Raw genomic sequence first — 22,513 nt, forward strand, 5'->3', positions numbered from 1 at the left:
TTTATGATATTGATTAACTGTGTCACCTGTTGATTGGGTGGGTGCCTGGGTGGTTTCATTATTCACCTGTTTTGTGAGAGTGTTGTATACTAGACTATGCTTGAGGACAGAGCTCCCACCTTTTTCTTTTTTTAAAGACTTTATTAAGGAATCAGCACACTGGGTACTCAGAAATGAGTTGATGACTCATCTGTATTTTAAAGAACCAGAAATCTTTCTTATTTTGTTTTTAATGGATAATAAGACTGGTGATCTTTTTATCCTGCTTCCATTAGATCCGCAGGCTTCAAACCTCCCACATAGTACTTTTGCAGTTCTGATCTTATATAGGAATTAATGGAGAAATTGCACACACATACAAACATACATGGTATTGACAAATGAAAAACTACTCGTTTAAAAAAATCCATAGCTGATTTTTCACATAAAGATCTTATTTTATTTCCTCATTCTTCCTGGATTACTAACTCAGAAAAATATAAAGCACAAATCTCCAGTGGCTAAAAATAATCCTAGATCCTAGACTAATTCTTTGAATACATTTCTTTCTCTTTTTCTCTTGTTCTCCAAGTTTTCTTCTAATTGTCTAATCTAAGAAGCCCCTATAGACGCTTTGCTCTATTTAGGTCCAAAGAAAAAGAATTTAGACCAAAAGTTTAGCTTCAGTCTTATTTATCACTCTGCATTTTTTTTTTTTTATTTCTGAAAATAAACTTTTAACTGAAGAGCCGTGTGTCTACATGTATGCTAGGTTCCGAGGTTTTCCTCTGGGCTGGGCATCGATGCAAGGCCTTCCAGAGTGTCCTCGGGACGCCTTGAAGCGTGCTAGGCTTTAGGGAGAATAAAGACAGAAAAAATAGTCTCTTTCAACTTGAGTAGAGTGATCAAATAGCATTACACAAACCTTTTGGACAAAGATTCTCATTTGTGTAGTATTGACAAAAAAATGAAAACAAATAAAAAATACAAATAGAAGTTCAAAGAAGAGCACTGTGGGCTGGGATTCTAGGTGATGGTGGGACTTGAGCTAAAGCTCTAAAGACAGCATATAACTTGATTAACTTACGTGAAGGATGTGTGTTGCCTAGTCTGGCGCCACCTGCTGCTAGGACCTTGGACAGTGCTTATAGGTGGTGAGTGGTGCTGGAATGACAGCATGAGACCTGGGCATTTGTCTCTACTTCTACCCTCCAGGCTTCTAGAACATTGCCGGAAACATAAGTACCTCTCCAGCTCTGGAGAAGTATTTGCGCTCCTGGTCAGCAGCCTCTTAGAGAATCTCTTGGACTACAGAACCATCATCATGCATGATGAGAGCAAGGAAAACCGGATGAGCTGTACCGTTAACGTGCTGGTACGTGCCAAATTCCTGGGATGGCAAGAAGGTGATGCCAGGCCACTCCTACACCCCACAGCTCAGCTCTAAGTAGATCTCACAGACACAAAGCAACCCCGGCACCATCTTTATGGAGTCTGTCCTGCTCAGTCTAATCAGAACAGCCAGCTCAGCTTTGGACTTACAGATATCAGCAGCCACAGACCTTGAGGGTAAAATTGGGATGGCAAATGCAACATAAGCTCTTAACTCTCTTTCTGAAGGCCATCCTCACTCTTTCTCTGTCTCGTTTATATTGTTGGAATTATTAAGTACAGATGAACATAAGTAGAGCATCAGTGCCTAATATCCTCATGGTGGTAGACTCTTCGGTCTTGCCTTTCCCTAGACATATGTAATGGGGACCACAGACCTTAGAGGTTTAGGCCACCGTGTGTTCCCCTACTTTCTGGAAACCAGGAACCTGCCACTCTGATCCCCTGAGAAAGCAGAGATTCGACTTGAGCAGAAGCTGGCGATCGAACGGTCCCTTAGAACGTTCCTGTCACAGAAGCATGGTTCTAAAAAAATTCTCCAACTTATCTTCTTTATAAAACTGTCGCTTCCTTTCCCCGTGGCAGTATTTGTTAAAGGAAAGTTTATTTCTTTGGAGAAGTAACACTGTCAAAACGCAAAAGTAGTTATGTGGCCATTTCCGTGGCAAGCTAGTCAAAAAACTCCTGATTTACATTGGCATTTTGTGACCTTTTTTTGTAGAATTTTTATAAAGAAAAGAAGAGAGAGGACATATACATAAGGTAAGCTGAAGGGAATTTCTGCTTTTGCTATTTATGTCATGGCTGTTTTAGTTATTTCTTCAATTAGCAAATACTAAGCCCCAGCACGGTGCTTGCTGCTATGAGAGATGCCAACAAGTATGTGCTGTGCCCCCACTCCCTAAAAGGATAAACTCTTTAGACAGATATGCAAATAAGTACAATACAAGATAGTGCATAGGGAGGACTGTGTCCGGATTACAGGGAGGGATGGAAGGCGTTGGCCAGAGCGATCGGAAAAGGCTGCACAGGGGGAGGTGTGAAAATTCACCTTCTGCCAAGGAGGATTTGGGATCCAGGAATCCCTGAACATGGAACCAGTTTGGCCATAAAATATATGCATTTTCTTAGGGAGAGATTCCATAGCTCTAATTGGCTTCCCAAAGGGGTCCATAACGTAAAATAAATTAATTAAACACCACTGCCTTCCACGAAGAGTATGAAGTAGATGGAGTAGGAAAGCCGCACAGGCAGAAAGCAGCACCAAGAGTTAAAGCAATGGGAAGACAGGAAGTAAGGAATTCCTTGGCCCAATAAAAAGGAGTAGGGGGAGAAGAGATGGGAAGGGAAGCAGGATGTGGTTCAGTTGCGGGATGAGCCGAATGCTGGATCAGCTCCTGAGCAGCAAAATGCCTCCCTTCTCCCTTTCCTCCCAGATACTTGTACAAGCTGCGGGATTTGCACCGAGACTGTGAGAACTACACGGAAGCCGCCTACACGCTGCTCTTACACGCTGAGCTTCTGCAGGTGAGGGGGTCAGGGCTGCTCATTTCAACAGGGACGAGGACAAAATGCAGTGTGTCAACTGTCCAGTCCTGTATGCTTCGTGATTTTGATGGGAAAGATCCTTATTCAAGGGAGAGCCTTTCATCCAAGAATATTTTTATACCTTCTAAGCGGCTAATTTTCAGATCAAGGCTGGGAAAATGTCAGCCATCATTTATTTTAAAATCCTTACGAAGCAGAGCATAACTTACAGGCCCCAGTAATTGACACTCTAATTGAAGAAACACCGATTAATGTATGTAAAATAGTTTGTAAAACTGTAGAGACATGAGTTGTGAATGAATAGAGTACCATGGAAGTAGTTTCCTATTTATGCTGTCTTAGTAAATAAAATTATAGTGTGTCATGAATATAAACACATTTATACGTTATGGATCCCAGATAGTTATTTCTGGCTCTGACTACTCCTCCAACTTCAGATTCACATATAAACTGCTCTTTCAACATGGGTGTTTGAATGACTGATGGAAAACTCAGACTTAGTATGTCTGTAACAGAAGCTCCAATTTCCCACTGTTCTCGATCCATTCCTTCCTCTCTTTCTCATTTCACTAAGGGGCACCAGTGTCTACCCAGTTGCTCAGGTGAATACTTGTCATCATCTTTTATTTACCCCCTCCCATATTCTCCACCAACAAGAATTGTGGACCCTTTGTCTAAAAACTTGCCCTTAAGCTGTCCACTTCTTTTTAATTGAGATATAATTGACATATAGCACCATGTACATGTAAGGTGTACAAGTATTGGTTTATTACATTTATTTATTATGTATTGCGATATGGTTAGCATCATAGCTAACACTTCTATCATGTCATATAATTATCATTTCTTGGTTTTTGGTAGAAATAGTTAAGATCTAGTCTCTTGACAACTTCAAAATTTTTAATACAGTGTTGTACTCTATAATCGCTGTGCTGTGTGTTAGATCTCCAGGACTTATTTATTTCCTGGCTACAAGTTTGTACCCTTAAACATCTCCCCAACACCTCTACCCCCAAATCCCTGGTAATCATTGCTCTAAAGCTCTGTTTTTATGAGTTTGGCTTTGTTAGATTCCACACATAAGTGAGATCACACAGTATCTGTCTTTGTCTGATTTATTTCACTCAGCACAATGCCCTCCAGGTCCATCCATGTTGTTGTAAATGGCAGGATTTCTTTCTTTTTTGTAGCTGAATAATATACCAGTGTACATATATATGCCACATCTTCTTTATCCATTCATCCATTGACAGACACTTGTTTCCATAACTCGGCTGCTGTGCATAATGCTGCAGCAAACTTGGCAGTGCAGATATCTCTTTGATATCCTGTCTTCATTTCTTTTCTCTCCGCTTTCCTTACCTGGTCCCAGCTACCATTGTCTCTCCTCTCGAGCATTACGGTTGCCTCCTGTTACATCTCCCCGCCTCTATTCTTGCCCTTAGCAATTCTTGCCCTTTTCTTGTATAAATTAATTTTTATTTTACACTATACATGTATACTCTTCGAAGTGTTATAAACTAAAACAGATGTCTTCTGCCTCACCACTTCCCCAAGGCAGCCATTCACAATTCATATCCAAGTCTGGGGCACTAAAAAGTTTATTGTATGTGGATTAGGGAAGAAGGCTTGTTAACTGTGGGATGATCAGAAAGAAATCCTTTGTCTGTAACCATAGATCTTTTCACTTGTGCTGCTCAGAAAAATTAAACTCTTCTGCCCTGGCAAAGTAAGATATGAGATATGGATACTTTTTTCCTTCAGATAGCTACTAAATAGAGATGTATAAGTATAGTCCACATTTTCGTCACTGGTATGAGATCCCTTCTTTTTCATATACTAAATCCTTTTATGTGGTGGGAAGAGTCTCTCTCTCGATTTTATATAGTTCTTCATGGGTCTCTGTTCATGGACCGGTACCACACTCTTAATTATTAATTCTTTATGTTTTACCACCTGGTAGTTACTCTGCATTGCTTTTCTTTTTTCATGGTCTTCCTACCTGTTCTTTTTTGGTTTATTTTATAGACTTTGAAATCATGAAATTTAAAAAAATTAATTTAGCAAGAATTTCCATGTTTATGAAATAGTGTTTTCTTATCCAAAACCATGTTCTGACTTTCCATTCATTCATGTCCGCTGTTTTGCCCTTTTGTGATGTGTCAAAGTTTTCTGTGTGGAAGTCTTATATGTTCCTTCTTATGCTGATTCCTAGCTATTTTTTCTTTTTAATTTAATTATAGTAAAATATACACAACAAAATTTACCATCTTAACCATTTTTAAGCCTACAGTTCAGTGGCATTAAGTACATTTACATTGTGCCCAGATATTTTATCATTTTGGATTTATCCTTATTGGGGTTTTTTCTTCTATTATCTTCAGCATGGTTATCTATTTATGTGAGGTCTATCTCTAAATTATTTCTAAATACGTCAGTTTTTTAATCCTAATGAATTTTCTCTACTTGTGGCAGTTTTTCAGTTGGCACCTTTGTGAGGCCATTGATGGTGAAGAATGCAATTGTTATTTGTATATAGTGATAGTTATACCACCTCCTTTCCATTTTTATACTTCTGATTTCTTTCCTTTTTCTGACTGCGACTGTACAGCAGTAATTGTGCTGTCTGTACAGCAGTAATTGTGCTGTCTGGCAAGTTCACCTTGTTCCCGAATTTCATGGAAATTCCTCAAGTGTGTGTCCATTCAGCAGTCAGCACGGCGCTTGTTTTGAAGGTGGCATGCGTATGTGTGTATGTATGCAATTTTTGTGTTTAATAATCTAAAATGCAATATGGATGAGTCACAGATATATAAAAATATTTGTAACTTTTTTTAACGTTTATTAACCTCCTTTAACAAATTGAATTAAATGACACATGTATTAATCTTTTTTGTTGTTTTTGTTTGCTTTTCAGTGGTCTGACAAGCCATGTGTACCCCATTTGCTTCAGAGGGACAGTTACTATGTTTATACCCAGCAAGAGCTTAAAGAGAAGCTGTATCAAGAAATCATATCCTATTTTGACAAAGGCAAAGTGAGTCTTGGATTCTTTGTTCTTGTATTAGGGGAAAGAGGAAAACGACAGCAAATACTGCAATGCAGTTCTCATGCTAACCAGCCAGAGTTAGCTCAGAACTCACCAGTTAAGGACACAGTCCCCAAAAGGGAAGCCCTCATTTCAGATATCAGCCGTGAGTTCAGGGGTCCCCCGGCCACCCAATTGACTGTATATTTGGGATAGATCTTATGACCCCCTCAGGTTTGATAATATGCTAGATCAACTAGCAAAACTTGGTAAAATGTTCTACTTACAGTTACAATTTATCTTAAAGTGCACAAATCAGGACCAGCCGAGTGAAGAAATATGTAGGGCACAGTCTAGGAGGATCTCAAATGCAGAGTTTCTGTTTCTTCTCCCCATGGGTTCAGGGTGCATCACCCTCCAGGGGAATTAACATGTTCACCAACCAAGAAGCTAACCTGAGCCTCTGTACAGTTTTTATTAGGGTTTCATTGTGTCGGCTTGACTGATTGAATCATCGCCCACATGAGTGAACTCACTCTTCAGCCCCCCTTCTCCCCGTAGACCAGGCTGACATCATGTAGCTCAAGGCCCCAACCCTCTAATCACATGGATGCTTTTTCTGGCAAGGGACTCACTATGAGTCACCTCAGCAGCATAAACCCAGGTGTGGTTGGAGGTTCCACCACGAATAATCGAGACACTAGGAAAATTCCAGGGGTTAGAAGCTCCCTCCTAGGAGCATAAAGATTATTATCTCGAGGACACTTTACCCAATGGAGAGTACAATGGGCAGCGCCCACTCTCTGTAACTGTAATTTTATATTTTGAATATTGCCGAGTGCCAGGAGCTAGTACTGTCCTTTTCAGTGCATTCTCTAAAGATCATTGGCTAACATTTTGTGCACATCCCATACCCAGGAGACACCATGGGCTGTAGGTAATGAGCAACTTATATGCCTAGATGGGTGAGAAGGTAAAATAAACATAGGAACTGGACCAGGAAGTTATGGATGCTGTGATCATCTGGAGAAAGTATATTCACATATTCACATGAAAATCTTTTAAAATTAAAATTATATCTATAGAAGGAGTTGGAAGAGAAAGAAAAAAAAAATGTATGTTATCCAAACAAAACGCTTCAGAGGCCTAGAGAGTTCTTGTGGGCTGCAACTTCCAAACGCCATTTCTTCTTTTTTAATCAGTGGGATCCATTGGTTAAGTAAATAAATAAGCCAAATAATTATCACAATAAAACAGCTACCATCTAGTTAGTGCTAGTTAACTGTTTTGGATGATTTTCAGAATTTTTTCTAATTTAATACTCCCTCTAACCTTGTTAGGTAGATTTTCCCTCTGTTTTACAGATGAAGAACTTCAGGCTCAGAGGGCAAGTGTATTCGTTAAAACTTTTTGGTCCCTGAACCCCTTTATCTCTTAAAAGTCACTGAGAACTTTTGTTCCCATGCATTATATTGATACATACACTTTTAGAAATTAAAATAGAAATTTAAAATATTTACTTATTTGTTCTTTTAACAATAATAATATACCTATTGTCTGTTAATATAAATCATATCTATTTATGAAAAATTACTAAATTTTCCAAAAAAATGTTAATGCGTGGTGTTTGACATTTTTGCATATCTGCTTAACATCTGGCTTTACGGAAGACAGCCGGATTCTCATACCTGCTTCTACATTCAGTCTTGTGATGTCACGTATCCTGTAACCTCTGGAAAACTCCATTGTATACTCATGAGAGAATGAGCATTGGAAAAATGCAAATAATCTTAGTATTATTAAGAAGATAATTTGAACTCATGGACCCCCTGAAAGGGTCTTGGGGACTCCCAGGGACTACACTTTGAGAACTGCTATACTAGGATGTCCCGCTGTCTCTTACACAACTTAGCCTTTGGTGACAGGAGGAGGGAATTTGCCCCGTTGATGCTGTTGACTGGCTTCCTGCACCAGGCCCGGCTGATCTGGAATGGTTTTCATGTGGCACGTTTCAGAGCCTTTTCAGTGACCCAGGCCCTGTAATTTCAAAAGGGCATATTTGGCAAATGATGATATATATTTTTAAATGTTTTACGACCACATGTGAACTACACGTACATTCCTTCAGCAGCCAGAAACAATGGAACATAGCACCTGGTCGACAAGAATGAAGCAGGAGGTTTCCAGACGCTGTGTTATTCATAGTGTCCATCTTATACTCAGTCGTGGACGCTAGCCTCTGGTACCAGATGTGTGCATTAGTCAGTAACTTACATGGACATAAATGCGCCAAGGCATTTCCTAAAACTCTCTTTGACTAAGCAGATAGTTTAGTTAGAAACAGGAAATCAATGCCCTAAATTAGATAAATGGTTCCCCAAATTCCACACAACAGAACGGTTAGTCTTCCATTTCCCTCCCCCCTCCCAAAGAACCTGCCTTGAAACACACACACACACACACACACACACACACACACACACCTCTCCCCACCACCACCCCCTAACTAGAGCCTAAACCAACTTTCCCCTCCAACAGGACTTTCACACTCTCAAGACCTGGGCTTAGAACTGGTTCCCCTCTACTTTCAATAGTTTTTTAGTGCTTTGCCTTTTAAGCTCAGTATCGCTTTGTTCGGGCCACATGGAGTTCATGTTCTTGCAAACAGAATTACAGAAGATAACCCCAGGCAAAGCAGCCAAGATATAGTAGCTTTATGATGTCAGTAAAAAGGTTTAGTTGATCCAGGAGATGAGGCATGTTGGGACTATCTGTAGAAACTCAACCCACCAGACTCCTTACTCATTGCCAGTGATTCTAAAGTGGCTTTTACTGCTGGTTCAGTGACTACTTTATTCTGCACTTTTCTTTTTCTGAAGATGTGGGAGAAGGCGATCAAACTGAGCAAAGAGTTGGCCGAGACTTATGAGAGCAAAGTATTTGACTACGAGGGCCTTGGCAACCTCCTGGTGAGTCTGGTCCAGAATACATCAAGTCTCCAACAGGTGGCTAAAGCGAGTGTTCATGAAAATGTTTTTGTAAGTTTGAGAAAGTAAGGATAAACAACGTTCTTTACAATGGAAATATAAACCTTGCTCTAAATAAAAATGAAAAAAGATGGGGTCCAAAAGCGCTGTCATTATTTCTCCAGATTGTCCTTTGACAGAGGGCTCAGAATCTCTGTCTGTGGCCTTCTCTTTCTTCTCCGTGCCTTTTGTTTTTCTGTGGACCTCCATATTCTGGACGATCTCCCCTTTACCCTGTTAGTTACTCTACCTTCCGGGAACACCATCCATATTTCAGATGTTTTCTGTGTTCTTCTGTTCATCAAAATTACTCGTTCTGTGGTCCGTGTCCTCGGGGCCCTGCTGAATGACTGAACTTACTTATCTCTGAGCCTCATTTTATTATTTCAAGAGTGCCATTTTGCACATTTGGTTAAATTGTAAAATGCTTCTGCCAGAACTGGGTTCTCAAATTTTGCTTCCTTCCTTCTCCTGAATGCCACTGGAGTCCTCGACTTTTACTGTTTCTCTGAACACCTGGCTTTTGGTACAGGTCAGCTATTTAAAAACAATCAAGCAAAACATAATCAGCCTTCTAAAGGCCCAATGGTAGGCCAATGCAATATTACATTTGATAATTTTTAGTAGAGGAGTCACAAAAGGTCACATCACCCATTGTCACACAATAATTTGTTTGAGGAGGTAGTTGTCAAAATCACTTTGAAAAGGATTTGCCAGTGTATTGTACCAGCTCCTGCCATCACACACAAAAAAATCACTTATTAATTTCATAAACTAAATTGAGCTAAGATGTTAGTAATGTAACGTGTTAACCTTCTAAGAAAACATTGTAGTAGAAGCCTTCGCCTAGACAGAGAATAGTAGTCTCCCCATCTGTGCTTTTGCTTTCCATGGTTTCAGTTACCTACAGGCAACTGCAGTCTGAAAATACAAAACAGAGAATTCCAGGAATAAATAGCTTGTAAATGTTAAATTGCGCACCCTTCTGAGTAGCGGGATGAAATCTCACACCATCCCGCTTCGTCTCACCCAGAAAGTGCTAGAATGTGGATCATCCCTTTGTCCAGAGTCTCCACCTGTACACGCTCCCTGCCCATTAGTCACCTAGTAGCTGTTATCAGTAGTTTTCAGATAGACTGTTGAGGTATCACAGTGCTTGTGTTCAAATAATATTGACTTTATTTAATAATGGCCCCAAAGTGCAAGAGCAGTGATGCTGGCAATTTGGACATGCCAAAGAGCAGCTGTAAAGTGCTTCCTTTACGTGTAAAGGTGAGTACAGACAGTATAAGGTATTTTAAGAGAGAAAGAGAGAGACCACATTCACGTAACTTACATTACTGTTATGTGTGTATATATACATATGTGTGTATATATATACATATATACACACATAACAGTATGTATATATATACATATATACACACATAACAGTATGTATATATATATACATACATACTCACATACAAGTGTATTATTGTAATTCTATTTTATTATTAGTTATTGTTACTCTCTTACTGTGTCTAATTTATAAATTAAACTCTACCATAAGTATGTATGTAAGGGAAAAATAATATATATAGGGTTCAGTACTGTCTTCGATCTCAGGCATCCACTGGAGGTCTTGGACCACATTCCCTGTGGATGGAGGAGGGGACAGCTATAGTGATATAGTCATGCTAACCTTTGTGGGAGGGGCTTAGGGACATCCGTCAGAGCCCCTGGGTCTGGCTCCCTGTTTTGCTTTCTTTAAGGCTGACTCTATGCACTCTGGCCGGGTGGCGCAAGATGCTAGAAAACAGAACGTCACCTCCACTTTCTGGGCACTTGTAGCTGAATCAAAGACTTTAATCCAAACCACATGCACGAATTGGAATGTTCTTTATCTTCTTTTCTCATATGTCTCCATTTAAGTGCAAACACCTTTTGTGAACCTCAGAAAGTGGTTTTTAGCTTGTGCGGGGGCCTCCAAGAAACTAGTGAAAGCCAAGCACTGCCTCCTTCCATAGCAGAATGCATACACGTGCATCTTTCCACAGACGACTCTGGGGAACCACAGACCCTCCATGGCCCCATTCATGGACTAGGTTCAGACGCTCTAATCTGAGAACAGGATAACTCTTTGGCCCACAAGATATTTTCCAAAGACCTTTCATTTCTCTGTGTTACATGGGAAACAACAAGGCAAATAGTCAGATCATTTTTTTTTCTCCCAACTGTGCCCTCGTAACCTCCCTATGGAATGTCTTGTTTTGTTTTCCAGAAAAAAAGAGCCTCGTTTTATGAGAACATCATTAAGGCCATGAGGCCTCAGCCTGAATACTTTGCTGTTGGATACTACGGACAGGGCTTTCCTTCCTTCCTGCGGGTAAGAAACCCGAGGGTGGTCTCCCACCACTGAGCCGTGCAGTCTGCAGAGGGGAGGTCTTCCTCTCTTTTCCAGATGGGCCTGATGTGTTAGCAGCTGGAGCCCCTTGTTCTCACTGTGGGAGGTCGGGCAGGCAAACCACTTCCTGAGCTGCGGCCTCTTCACCCCACACCCCCGGCCACCTCTGGGATTCTGGCAGCTCTTTTGTAAAATGACTTTTCCCAGGTGGAATCCAAAAGGGAAAAACAGAACCATCCCCTCCACTGCTCTGCTGCTGCTGGTCAGGTTGGGAAAAGTGTAGATTGATGCATTTGGGTGCTTATTTTATTTCCAGCCCAAGAGAGTTTAAAAGCAAATAGACCAAAGACAAGACTGCAAAGGTTTCACAAAAATGAAAACAGTTTTGTTGTAATAATGAGGAGGACCACTTTTTTCTCCTTTCTGAAAGTTTTCTTTAACGTGAGGCTGATTTTACAATTGAAAAACAAACCAAAAAATCGTCTTATTTTCTCCCACGAAAAGAAGCCTCTTTTAGCGCTTAGCAACGTTTAGACATATATTATCCATCTTCCTTCCCCTATTTAAAAAAAAAGTAGAGAAGGAACGTACTTTACGTTCCTTCCACTGCCTAATGAGGAGGTAGTTCGTTCATTCATTCATTCAATAACTATTTTATTGACTGCCTACTGTGTGCCAGGCACATACTAGGAATTGGAGATACAGTGCTGATTATAATCTGATATGGTCTTTGCTTTCATGGATTTTATAATCCAGTGGGTGAGATGTTAATTAAATAATCACACAAACAAATATAAAATTGAAACTGACCAAGACAGGTATTCTGGGATAAGCATCAGTTAACAGGGAATATTTACTCAAGTGAAATAAAAGCCTCTGTTTACATAAAAATTGTACATGATGGTTTATGGTACCATTCTTTCATAATCACCAAAGATTGGGCAGAACCCACATATCTCTCAGGTGGTGAAAGGATGAGCAAGCTATGATACAGCCATACAATGGGATACTACTTAGTAATAAAAAGGAATAAACTCCAGATACGCACCACTACATGGATGAATCTCAGATGCATTGTGCTAAGTAGAAGTTAGACCTTAAAGTCTACATACACTGTGATTTTATTTACATGACATTCTGGCCAAGCCAATACTTATAAGGGGTGGAAAACAGATCAGTGGTTATCTGATAGCTGGAGAAGTGGAGAAGAAATGTTGGGCTATGAGGAAGTATGAGGACATTTTTGGTGGTGACGAAATGTTCTATATCTTGATTGTGGTCATGATTACGTCTGTCAAAACTTGCAGAATTTTACCCTAAATAGGGTAGATTTTATTTTATGTAAGTTATATCTGAATTTTTTTTAATCAGGAAAGACTTCCCAGGGAATTTCTGCTTCAGCTGCATTTTGGAAGGTGAGCTGGGTGTTAAGGAGGTAAAGGGGATAGGGAGAGCATTCCAGGCAGAGGAAACAGCAGGCAAGAACATGGCAGTGCCTAGGAATGAAGGCAGGCACGTGCAGTGGGCACAGAGGGAGCTGAGTGAACTGAGGAGATGAGGCAGGAATTATGGGAAGAGGAGACAGGAATTATGGGAAGAGCATGCAGGGCCTTGGGGTTACGTAGGGCGTTTGTCAGCATCCTGAGAGCAGTGGGGAGCCACTGCAGATTTTTGGTGTTGGCAAGGCCATCTGGATTCGGTACGGAGAATGGGTGGGTCATGTGTGTGGATAAGCCACCAGTGACTATGGCATGTGTTCAGGGGAGAGCTGATAGGTCTACTTAGGGAGGTGGCTTTAGAGAGAAATGGAAAGATTAGAGTGATGGAGATGAAGTAACAGTATTTGATGATTGATGGGATACGTGGGTGAGAAAGAGAGGGATGTCGAGAATGATTTCTAGCCTTCTGGCCTGCTTAATTGGAGGGGCGGTGGAACCATCCACTTAGGTCGTAATTCTGGAAAGGAGGACAGAATTGATTCATTCATGAATAAATATTTATTCAACTATTACTGTGTGCCTTGCTGTAATATAGGCCTGGAGGCAGAGCCCAAAACAAACCAACGTCCGTGAAATTATGGAGCTTATATTCTAACTTGAGGAGACCAAAAAAAAAAATAAAATATTTAATGTTAGATGGCCTGAAACAATGCCTCATACAGTATAGACACTCAACAGATATGGAGAAATTGAGTCAGGAAGGGCAAATAAAGAGGCAAGCAATGGGGGTGGAGTTGCAATTTTAAATAGAGCAAATAGCATGCAAGATTGAAGGAAAAGGACATTTGAGCAAAATCCTGCAAGAAGTGAGGAAATTAGCCAGTTTGCTATCAAGGGACAAGCAAGGGCACCAGACAGTGAGAAGACGAGGTTCAAAAGCCATGATGCTGCAGAAACTAGAGAGAAAGTAAAAAATGGGGCCAGACGGCTATGGCTCGCAGATTGCAGAGTGCCTTCGAGGTCTTTATAAGTTGTTCGTAAAGGTTTGATGTGGGACATACACAATGTAAGATAAATCTGAAACCTCTAGATGTGAGTCAACAATTTGTTATATAGATCTAGAACTCAAAGTAAAGTTCTAGGCTGGAGATAAAAGTTAGTGAGTTATTTACACAGAGTTAAAACTGGTTGTAGATGAGATGGCCTAGAATAACAGAGTAGAAGCTTGAGATGGAGCTTTGCAATAGGTTTCGGTTTTAAATTTGCTTAGCAGTCTGGGTATTCAAGTCGCAATAAGATGATGCCTGCTATACTTGTTATAGGCGACTGTTATGTCACACGAAATAATGGATGTGAACTAGGTGACAGTGGTAGTTCAGTGAAAACAAGAAGACTAGACTTTCAAGTTGAAAAATTGGGGTCTTAGTCATGCGCCGAGTGACTATGATTTTGGCCAAATCACTTAACCACCAAGTCTTGGATTTCTGACCTATAAGTTAAAGAAATAATGCCCACGTTTTGAGAATTAAATAAATAGCATATAGGAGAGCTTTATAAACTAGTTTGTGCATGTTATATGTTGCCAAAGTGTAATGAAAATGAAAAATATAAAATCCTTATGAATGATATAAACTGCATGCCATTCTGAGTCATGGACTATTTCCCCAAACTCAGAATGTATAAATTTTTATTATCCTCTCCCCCAACCCCAAGCAGGTCTCCCTCTCCTCTGTTTCTGTCAACGGCACCACCGTTCTTCCTGCTTCAAGGCCAGTAATCTCAGAATCCTTGTTGCCGCCCCCGCCCCCGTCTCCTTTGCCCTTCACCAGGCAGCAAAGAGACAAACACTGGGTCCCGTAGCTTCTCCTTCTCCCACTCAGTCCTGCCTCGGATTCCCACAGCTGGACGTATACTCCATCGGATTAGGTCGTCGCTACTGCTTCCTTCATCGGATTGCTGCTCTCTCCTTCCAGACCCTTCAGTGAATTCCCAGGGCCTTTGGAACTTCTGCCTGAAATTCAAAGCCTTTCATATTCTTTTTCGTCCAAACTTATTTCTTCAGCAGGAACTCCATCTTTCCTGTCTGTGGGCCTTATCCTTGTCGCTTACCGTGTGTGGTTGTCTTCTTCCCTTGTTTTTCTTCTCTGCCCTATTCATCCATCTAGGCCCATTCAAGTCTCGCATCTTCCTTGGAGTCCTGTCTTTCACACTGAGCTAGTTTGCCTGTCGAGCTGACCTGCTGCTTGTCTGGTTCCTTTCACAGTTATTGTCCACATCATACAATTAGTATTTTATTATATTCTCATCCCTTGTCCACAGTTTTGCCTGAATTATAGAATTGTGTAATGCATGAATCAGTCACATAAATCTTTCCCAGCTTGGAAAAAATTTATCATCTATTCCCAAAGATCGGATGATTTTTACTGATGTCAGTGTTTAGCCTAGAAGAGGTATTGCCTTTGCATTACTTATACTATCTAAAATTACGATATTTACTTATGTGTTTACTTATCTTCTATTTCTCTCCACTAGAAAGTAAGATTTGTGGGAGTGGGGTCAATATTTAATCCTTGGTGTCTAGCATATCTGTTGTTTGCTCAATACAGATTTGTTATAGGAACGGACAAGTGATTTTTAAGACATTTTACAGAACAATACAAGCCCAAGTTTTAGTTAAAAACAGATCATGTGTGGGCTGCCAATGCTAAGTACTCATCCGAGGCCTGACCTTCAAAGCATGGCTACATTTGAACTTGCACGGGCAGCAACTGTGAGACAAATTACTCCTATGCCTGGGGCCTAGGAAATTTATTATTTTTTTTAAATTTAGTTTTATTAAAGAGGAAAATAACTGCACTTGGCAATGGAGAGGATAATTTGTGCAGTCATTTTCTGTGAGACTCCAATGTAGCCATCCACAGTGATTTTCAGGGTTGGCTAGGGACTACTATAACTTATTCCTGTTCTCTGTTACTATATGACTGTGTTGAAAGATGTGTTGTCTTGATTCTCTTTGTACTTTCATATCCCCTAAGGTCGTTCCATGCAAAATGCTGGTCCACACAGTTACTAGATCATGATGAGATAAGGAGCTTGCTGAATATAAATTAATGTACTTCCTTCCTTCACTGAGAATGTCTTGCTATGAAAAATAACAGCTAAACTAAACAGCATTCCTGGCAATGCCAGGGATGTACAGGAGGGCACAAGTTCCTTATTTTTTGTGGATCAGTGTAGACTGCACTAGCTGTGGTCATTGGGCCACACTATACAAAGCTCTGCACAAAGTAATTTTATGCCTATGACTTAATTCCTCAAGTCAACGATGGCTCTTGTCAGATATGATGGTTGCTGTGGGGCACATGGCTCATTGCACTTTGGCTAGGGCATACGGTGTCTCCTTCTGTACCAAGATCTCCAGTTGTCCCTTCACTCTTCATATTTAAGTATTTCCCTTGGTGTCTCTGACCTGCAGAACAAAATATTCATCTACCGGGGGAAGGAGTATGAGAGACGAGAAGACTTCAGCCTGAGGTTGCTGACCCAGTTCCCCAGTGCCGAGAAGATGACCAGCACCACACCCCCAGGCGAGGAAATCAAGTGCTCCCCAAAGCAGTGTATCCTTGTCGTGGGGAGACCCAGCCTACAGGCTTTGTAACCTTCTGCTGTCCCAGCCCAGCCAAAGGAGCTAAGGGTTCAGCCTCCTGTGTGTGTAGATATGTCCTACCCTAAGACCACTCATTTAACCATTCGAACTATTTCCCATTCTTTGGGACCTTAATGTCCTCATTTCATGGTTATGAAGTAATTAAAGGACAGAGACGATGATCAAATCTTGAATATGAAAGGATATATTTTAAAGCCATATGGGGAGCTTGAGGACATAGACTTCTGGTCCTGAAATCTAGATTCTGGATAAAGATGTATAGCTCTTTTTTTTTGTAACATATACTGATTTATTGAAAGATCATTTATGTGCTCTCTTTAAAAAAGTTAACACTAAGGGCTCCATAACAAAATTATTTTTAAAACTTTCTAATGCGTTTTATGCCCAAATAAAGGTGTTATGAAGTTGAACAGTGTTCTAAGAGAGGTCGATAAGACAGAGCCGGTGGGTAAGAGAACGGGCTCTGGAGGCAAACTGCCTGGTTTCGAGCCCCAGCTCAGTAACACTGTATCACTTTGGGCAAGTTTCTTAATTTCTTTGTGCCTCAGTTTTCTCATCTATAAAATGGGGATGATGATCATTCTACTTCTGAGTTCTTATAAAGATTGAGTGAGTAAATATATGTAAAATACTTGGAACAGTGCCTTGTATGTAATAAAAATTTAACACATATTAGCAATTATTATAGATATAGATTGGTAAGTAGCCACAGAAAGATAGACAATAATAATAGATCACTAGACAGATGCACCTTTAAGAGCAGTAGTGGCCTGTTAATACACACTGGACGCTTGGAAAAGAAAAGACTTCCACAGGGTAAAGCTTTGGATTATGGAGGTTCAGAAAACAACTGAGGAGCATTCTTGGTGTGGGAATGAAAAGAGGTCTTTAAAAATTGGATTTAAAAACAAGTCCTGGTACTCGGCCTTCAGTAATTTCTGAATAGCCATTTGACCTTGACCAAGTTGCTTAATTTCTCCAGACCTTGGTCTTCTCATCTCAAAGGTATGAGGGCAAATCTGTTTTCCTTGAAACACCTTGTAGCACTTCCATGAGGATCAAAATAAGAAGGAGATGACTTATGAAAAAATGTTTTGTAAGCTCTAAGAGCATAAGGCTTAGCCCAGTGATCCTCGGATTTTATTACACATAAGAATCACCGTGGAGACATTCTAATTCAGCAGCTGTGAATTCTAACTCTGCATTTTGAGTAAATCTCCAGGTGGTTCTGGTACAGGTAGACTGCACACTTCACTTGGAGAAATACTGGTAGTCACTGTAGACCTTAAACTGTCGTTTAAGTGCTAAAGATTTGGAAACACTATATTTGCACTGGTGAGAACAAAAAAAGTCATTTCTGAGATCAGATTATTAAATCAGAGAAGAAGGCCTTACCACCGAGCTGGTTTTGAAGCCTGACTTCACCATTCACCAGTTGTGTCATCTGGGTTTTCCCAGATCCTCAGATTCTTCATCAGTAAAAGGAGATTAATAACATCTACCCGGTAGTCATTGTATTTATTGGGGGTAACATTTTCAAAACACCTCGTTTGGTACCCAGCTATGGCCCTCAATAAACAAATGGTATCCAGAGCTACAAGAATTTTACTGCCTGGGCTTTGGAGTCTGGCTACTTCGGAGGGATGCTTGTTGAAAAGAAATGAGTTAAAACAGTTCCCAACCACCGTTTTAAAAATATTTCATTGATGTGTATTTTTCTCTGTTTTCCTATGGGAAGATTTGCCAGGTGTCTGACCAGAAATGTCTAGGAGGATGACTTAATAAGGCATTTGGGTAATATGTAAGGGAGCCCCATTTTCAACGCGTTCCTGGCATTTGGTATAAAGGAATGATCAGTGCAGGTGCCATTTTCATCCGTAAAGCAGGAGGAGCAAGCAGTGCTTTCTGCCTGGGACGGCTTCATGGCCCAGCCCCTTTTCCTTAACGAGCTCTTCAGACATGCAGTGTTTCACCGTCAAGCCAGTGATGAGCCTGCCGCCCAGTTACAAGGATAAGCCAGTTCCAGAGCAGATCTTAAAGTAAATGGGTCTTCTTGTTTGTTCCTAAAAACATATGCCTTTCATACACTTTACCTAGAAGCACATCAAAACCAAAGTCTTCAGTTCATTACAATTTGGAAGACCTGTTGTCTTAGTTCATTCAGGCTGCTGCAGCAGAATACCATAGGCTGCGTGGCTGATAAACAACAGTCTGACATTTATTTCTCAGAGTTCCGGAGGTGGGGAAGTCCCAGATCAAGGCACTGGCAGATTCGGTGTCTGGCGAGGGCCTGCTTCCTGGTTCATAGACGGCTGTCTTCTCACTGTGTCTTCGCCTGGTAGAGGGAGCTCCCTGAGACCTCTTTTATAAAGGCGTTAATCCCATTCATGAGGGCTCCACCCTCACAACCTAATCACCTCCCAAAGGGCCCAGCTCCTAACACCACCACATTGGGCGTTAGGATTTCAACACAGGAATTTTGAGGGGATACAAACATTCAGACCATAGCAACTGTCCGTTCCATTTCCAGTATAAGATAAGAGCGTGATATCTCAAAGGAATTTGGGGATTTTGCTTTTTAAACAGAGGGGAGGAAATGGGGAATTTCGCTCTAAGGTTTCAGATTTCTTAGCTCTTATTTACCCTGGAAGGATTCAATAGTCAGTAGCAGCCGACCGCACCTTGCCTGGTGAATTCCCCAGCGACTGAATTTAGCTTTCTTGAGAAGCTAAAAGGCTCGTATAACTGTTATAAAACTATACAGATGACATGGACATATGTACGTATACCCTTTCAAATTGTGAGCTGTGAGATAGATTCATAGATAATAAAACTAAGACATGCAGTAAAATCAAACTGTGCCAACTCCAGAGCCTTCATCACGGAGACTGTTGGTTTTGAGACTCGGTCTGTGTAAGACGCATCCCAGGTTTCCTTGCAGTCAGTTAGGTCAGGGAGTGGTTCTAAGAGGGAGCGACAGAGTGTGGCTGTGTCTTTCCCCAGCTACTACAGAGCCAACGAAGTGCAGCAGTTCCAGTATTCCCGGCCCTTCCGGAAAGGAGAGAAGGATCCTGACAATGAATTTGCCGTGAGTCCACCCCTTTGGCCCTCTACTGAAAGGTAAAATTGACATCCAGAATGGCGGCCTTCCACCTAACCAGCATATACAGCAGAAATGGTGGAAGGATAGAGGTTTTGCATGCTTACCACCAAGACGCAGGCCATCCTCTTGGTGGAAAACGCTAGACCAGAAGTCCAGAAACTGGGCTCTGTTCCTGGGCTTGCTACCACTATGACTCTGAGCAACTCTGGACCTCGAAGTTCCCACCTAGAAGGAAAGGATCCCTTTCAGCTTTCAACATCCAGAATCCTCAGCTTTTAACATGCAGAGTCCTTACATTTTTGGAGAAAACATGGCCCCTTCTCTAAGGAGACGGTGGTGAATGGAATCTCACTAAACCGAACCAGGGAGTTTTGCTGTTTTAAGAGCCCGGGAACTAACCCACATTTTCCCTTTCCCTTCCTCCCTCCAGACCATGTGGATTGAAAGGACCACGTATACGACCGCGTATACCTTTCCTGGGATTCTCAAGTGGTTCGAAGTCAAACAGATTTCAACAGTGAGTCATTTGAAAATGGAACTCAGAAAAATCTTTCTGTCTCCAAATATAATAAGAGCCTTTGTTAAATTCCCCCCTCCAGTCCTCACGAGCTCTCCTCTGGCCAGCTTCATTTTCCAAAAGAGAAATGAAAGGCACACTTGTCTAAGAGAACGCCTTTGTAAAACTGATGTTACAACACCAACCCTAAAGGTTACTCACAGTGAATGACTCTTTTGTGACCAGATGCGTGTTGTCTCCTCGATGATCCTGCCAGCACCCAAAAACATTTTCGGAATGCTTCCTTTACGTTTCCTGTCAGTCACATTCTTCTCTCTCAGAACAGTTCTGCTTTTATTCTCGGCTAATCACATCAGCTGTCATCCAAGACTCCTCCATCTTCATCACTCCCCGGAGCTGCCTGTTCTATGTTTTTAATATTTACTAAATCTGTTTTCTTTACTTCCAGACCCCATACCATACCTGTTCCTAGTCCCTCATTCATCTCCAGGTTGATGCCATTGAAAAAGCCTCTTACTTGGCTTCCCTGCCTTGGCCTTCTGAGGCCCGTTTTCCTCAGTGCCTCAGAGTGTGGGTTCCATAGTGAAAACCTGACTGCATCACATTCTCATGCTTAAAACACTTCTGTGATGGCTCCCCAGTGCCTAGAGTGTAGAGTCCGTGCTCCTTAGCACATTAATACAGAGTCTTTGTGACTCAGCCCTTCCACCTTAACTCCTATGGAATCTTCTGGAACTAAACTGCTCAGTTCACGCTCTTTCAGTTATCCATGAAATTGGGTCATTTTCTCGGCCCAAAATGCCCTGTCACCACTTCCCAACCAAACTCACGCCCACCCAGATAGAGTTTAGGCACCGGCTTCTCCAGGAAGCCATCTCTGAAATTCCCAGGCTTAGATGCCCTTTCTCTCTGCCCGTTGCATCTTGTGCTTATTTTTAATGAGTTACCTACCACGTCCACATATCCTGAAACCCCACTGAAACCATGAGGTCCTCCCAGCCATGAATTATATCTTAATCACTTTTGTAACTGTGGTGCATAGCACAGTGCTTGGCATAAAACAAGCATTCGAGAAATATGTCCTGAACAAATCTGAACCGAAGCTCGATGTGTCCCATACCTAGTGGTAAATTATTACTCTTCAAGTATGAATATGATTTTTAGACAGACTTTTGGAATGAAGCCTGGAGTGGGAAGTCATGCTGGCTAATAATGCGTAAAGTTAAAAAGGAGACAATTTTTCTTGAAACCTTGTTTTGAAGACATGTCCACAGGAGTACTCTCTGAATCCATACTGCATCTTGTTTCATTTTCGTCCACAATTCAGCCTGAATATTCTAATACATCCTATTATTTCTGACTTCTGTTAACTACGGAAGCCATACTAAGATGAGTTATATATGAACTGAGTAGATGACTTCCAAAATCACTTCCTCTTCTCGTGGAAGAAGCATCAGACCTCTCACCGGTGAATATTTCTGTTGTGCACAAGTGTCTCGGAGCAGATGTCCTGTTACTCTGTTGTCGCTGAGCTCAACAATATTTGAGGAAGCTTTGCCTCAGAAGCAATCATTATTATAGCTCCAGTGTTTTTCTTTTCAAAATTTCTCTACACACGTTTCCCCAAGAAATAATCGTTACCGTGGTTCCAATTTTTAAGTCATCCTTGTACTTTCTAAGGAGGTTTTTAAAAAGCTTATTTGGCAACTTACCAACATCGTTTCAAACATGTGTGTTATCCTAAGAAACAAAACCTTGGCAAGCAAAACCTCACTCTTCCATAGCTTCCTGGGAATTTTATACCTTTTGAGGGGAATACTTGGACTTTTTTCAGTCTTCCCTGTGGAGTTCACAATGTGTCCTTTCTCTCGCTTGTTCTCTGTCACAGGAGGAAATCAGCCCTCTGGAGAATGCCATCGAAACCATGGAACTCACCAATGAGAGGATCAGCAACTGTGTTCAGCAGCATGCCTGGGACCGGTCCTTGTCGGTGCATCCTCTGTCCATGCTGCTCAGTGGCATCGTGGACCCGGCTGTCATGGGGGGGTACTCCAACTACGAAAAGGTGGGCTGGGCCACATGGCCCCACAGGGCTTCAAGGTCTAGGTGTCTCCGTGCCTCCCTCTGTGACATTGTGCAGCCGATGAATTAGTTTCTTACCACTTCTCTGAAAGATTTTCACACTCCCTTTTTTATGAATGGGCAAATGAAATTAATGAAAAGCTTGTCCCCAACCTCACATCTTCTGGAGATCATCAGCAACCCAGGCAGGGTTAGGCCACTGCATAGTGAAGAGTCACCGAAATCAACCCAATACACCATAGCTGGTTGATTCACTTGCTGTTTCTCTCCCCGTCCTCAGTGCCCCCGGGGAGTAGGCAGCATAGTGGGAACCCCACAACTGAGGATGCTCTGGAGGTGAAGCAAC

General features: G+C 41.4%; 1 protein-coding gene across 3 annotated transcripts in view; it reads left to right on the forward strand.

Moving 5' to 3' along the window:
• DOCK5 (dedicator of cytokinesis 5) overlaps window positions 1-22,513 on the forward strand; it is a 182,212-nt gene that overhangs the window by 142,905 nt on the left and 16,794 nt on the right. For 2 of the 3 annotated variants that reach the window (XM_039876138.1, XM_039876137.1), the window contains exons 35-45: window positions 1,195-1,354; window positions 2,093-2,133; window positions 2,808-2,898; window positions 5,837-5,956; window positions 8,827-8,916; window positions 11,237-11,341; window positions 16,274-16,415; window positions 18,423-18,504; window positions 19,469-19,553; window positions 19,999-20,085; window positions 21,974-22,150. In XM_039876138.1, the coding sequence (XP_039732072.1) occupies window positions 1,195-1,354; window positions 2,093-2,133; window positions 2,808-2,898; window positions 5,837-5,956; window positions 8,827-8,916; window positions 11,237-11,341; window positions 16,274-16,415; window positions 18,423-18,504; window positions 19,469-19,553; window positions 19,999-20,085; window positions 21,974-22,150 (1,180 nt within the window). Of the gene's footprint in view, window positions 1-1,194; window positions 1,355-2,092; window positions 2,134-2,807; window positions 2,899-5,836; window positions 5,957-8,826; window positions 8,917-11,236; window positions 11,342-16,273; window positions 16,416-18,422; window positions 18,505-19,468; window positions 19,554-19,998; window positions 20,086-21,973; window positions 22,151-22,513 lie in introns of those variants that run through there. The other variant, XR_005655692.1, reaches the window with a different exon arrangement.

Source organism: Pteropus medius, unplaced genomic scaffold (assembly GCF_902729225.1).
Source record: "Pteropus medius unplaced genomic scaffold, Ma_sr-lr_union100, whole genome shotgun sequence".
Classification (NCBI taxonomy): domain Eukaryota; kingdom Metazoa; phylum Chordata; class Mammalia; order Chiroptera; family Pteropodidae; genus Pteropus; species Pteropus medius.